This window comes from Arachis duranensis, chromosome 9 (assembly GCF_000817695.3).
Source record: "Arachis duranensis cultivar V14167 chromosome 9, aradu.V14167.gnm2.J7QH, whole genome shotgun sequence".
NCBI lineage: Eukaryota > Viridiplantae > Streptophyta > Magnoliopsida > Fabales > Fabaceae > Arachis > Arachis duranensis.
This window is the reverse complement of record NC_029780.3, coordinates 8,254,655-8,257,706: the sequence shown is the minus strand read 5'-3', so window position 1 is coordinate 8,257,706 and position 3,052 is coordinate 8,254,655. Positions and strand designations below refer to the sequence as shown.

At 34.3% G+C, this 3,052-nt stretch overlaps 1 protein-coding gene across 1 annotated transcript in view; it reads left to right on the top strand.

Moving 5' to 3' along the window:
* LOC107464363 (putative F-box/FBD/LRR-repeat protein At1g66290) overlaps positions 1-2,831 on the top strand; it is an 11,523-nt gene extending 8,692 nt beyond the window's left edge. Inside the window, exon 5 of the mRNA XM_021130471.2 lies at positions 2,782-2,831. Within this exon, the coding sequence (XP_020986130.1) occupies positions 2,782-2,831 (50 nt within the window). The remainder of the gene's footprint in view (positions 1-2,781) is intronic.
* The last annotated feature ends 221 nt before the right edge of the window (positions 2,832-3,052 follow it).

The window sequence follows — 3,052 nt, the reverse complement described above, 5'->3', positions numbered from 1 at the left end:
CTCTCTCTCTCTCTCTCCCTTAAACTCAAAACCGCCACTCTCTTCGCGCCATCTCCCTCTTCTTTTAATCTTCGGTGACTGAAATCTGCGTTCCAGGTTCGGTTCTAAGTTCTAACACTGTAGCGGTTATTAGCATTGTTAATTAACAAATACTGCCATTAAATTAGCTGTGATTATGTATCGTTTTCTAGCACTGAATATATGGAACTCATTGATCAGTATACAATTGCTTAGTGCTTAACAGTAATTTTACTAATTCTAATATTTATTGGCACTTCGGCAAATAACGAAAGGTTTCTTTTAAACAATCTGAAATATTGGACAGAGAACGTAACTTTAGAGTTTAGAGTTTTCAAATTTTGACTTTGCTTTAGCTCAAATCTTTAAAGTTTCAATTTTTCAAATATCATGCCTAAATGTGTAGAATGTTAAGAACAATTGTAGGTTGTGGATTACTAGGATTTCTTTTTAATGTTCCCTAGACTCACTATTCGGTAATAAAGTAAAAAAGTCTAGGTGATGGGAGCAAAAGCAAATAATGTAAAGTACTATATAGTGTATACTTATAGTAAAATTACCACATCATTGATCTTATTTGTTCTGTATGTGTTTTTGCATCCAAATTAGTAGTGTTTGGATCGATGGTGGTCAATGATCATTCTTGTGGGTTCTGCTTTGTTAATTACTGTTGCGCGAAGGGAAAAGAACAAATTTTAGAAATTATTTTTTTAATTATCATAATTTGAGATGATTGAGTTATTCTTTTTCTGATATTCTTCTACTTACTTTGAAGGACACAATAATGGATGAAAAAATGGACCAGATATCCAGTTTACCAGAAACCATACTTCATGACATTCTCTCAAGACTGCCAAAGAAAGATGCTATCAAGACTAGTGTTTTGTCTAAGACATGGAGAGAAATGTTTTATACCTTTCCCATTTTGTCTATTTGTGACCGAGAATCTATTAGGAGGCCTTCCAAGCGGAAGAAAGATCAACAAATTAAGACATTCCTTGATTATGGCAAGCAAAGATTGCTGAGGTTCAGTGAACAAGGCTTAGCAATCAAAGAATTCAAGCTCAAGCTTAGTTTAACCTGCTTTGACCTTCAGCTTATATACCCTGATGTTGATCAGTGGCTTAAGTTAGCCAGTGAATGTAGTGTCCAGACCCTAAAGCTTTGCCTGCCTACTTTAAAAGAGGATGATCCGTGCCTATGTTATATCTTGCATCCAGGTGTCATTGAAGCAAGATCACTTAATAATTTAGTGCTGAAGGGGAGAATCAGATTTGACAAAGAATTCCTGAATCCTTCAGTCAAGTTTTCCTCACTGTGTGTATTATCCTTGAGCTATGTCCTCTTTGATGACGAAGGTGCTATCGAGCATGTTATTTCTCATTGTCCTTTAATTGAACATATAACCTTGAAATGGTGTTATGTATACAACCCCCAAGGTGCCGGAGATATGCAAATTTCTCTTGTGAAATCAGTAAGCCTGCATGGTCTACAAAAGCTCAAGGGAGTTGATATTCAGGGAGTACAAAAAGTTTACATTGATGCTCCAAATATTGAGAAAATATATTATTATGCTGACAGTGATGAGCCCTCCAAGATGAATTTTGATAGTTGTGGAAATTTGAGAGCTTTGACCTTAATGAATGTGAAGAATGAATTTAGTTTTACTTTTACAGCCACATGGTTTCTTCATCTGTCTTCCAAATTTCCTTTCCTTGAGAGTTTGGAATTGGTTGACTGCTCCATGTTTCAGAACATTAAGATCTCAAGTTCTCAACTCAAGGCTTTGGTGTTATGTAATTGCTCTACCATGGAGAAGCTTGAAATTGACACTCCAAATCTATTATCATTTCGATACTATTATGATGGTGACGACTTACCTTCCATATCTTTTCTAAGCTGTTCTAGTCAACTGGAAGTAAATGTTTGGCTCAATATGATTCATCCACGTCTTTACCAGTTGAAGAAATTTGTCAAACAATTTAAAAACCCACAAAAGTTCTCATCACTCTCCCTCTCCATCCATCCCTGCTTCCCTTATGATGATGAATATTATGTAAGTATAAATTGCTACTTATATTCTGTTAGTTTACCTATTTTCTTAATATGGTTTTAATATGCCTTGGATTATGCAGTTTTGGGAAGACCCATATTCATTGCCACCTACATTGTCTGTGCCAAGCATCAAACACTTGGTCCTACGCTCTATTCGGGAAGTTAAATCTAAGTATTCGCTTCTTGTGAATCCCTTGTTCTATAGTTGGCGCCAGAAACTATTTCACTGATTGCACCAAAGCATTCATTGAGGTACAATATTGTCTCCAAAGTTTCTATTTTATCTCCTCCCTGTGCTTTTCATCAATTCAAAGTGTTATCTATGGAGCTTCCAACTCTTATTTGTTATTTTTTTAAACAACAACAGTTTTTCTACTGGATGCTAATGGAAACCAAAAAGGCAAATGGCAAGTTTTGCTTCTATTGTTATCCCAAGTCTAAGTGTTGGTTGCATGGTTTGTAGGATGTCAAGGTCACAAGCTCAGTCAAGAATGATGCGAATGTTGTTGATTTCGTTCGTCTCTAACAAGAAAATAGAGATAGAATTAAAGGAAATGATAAGTACGTATTGAAGTTGTTGTTTTTACATGATACAAGAGTTATGCTATTTATAGAGAGATATTTACCAACTAACCTCGTAAATATTAATCTACTAACTACAACTCTCAACTACTTATCATTACTTTAATAATCTCAAATCTCTCTTAGGTGGATTGTCAAGTTCTGATAATGCAAATATTAGTTTTAGATTAAAGTAGTAATAATCTTTTTGTTAGTTAGTAACTCATTTACATTGCTTTCTTTAATGTTTTATCTTCCATAGAGGAGGAAGTTTTGAATGTGTGAAGGTTTCTATAATAACAAACTCAATTTTTGTTTTTAAATATAATTTTCCTTTTCTTATTTTTTTCTATTATGTGCTTACTTACTTGATATTCATACAGAGAGCGTTAAAAAGCATTTGCCCAATGGAGAAAAT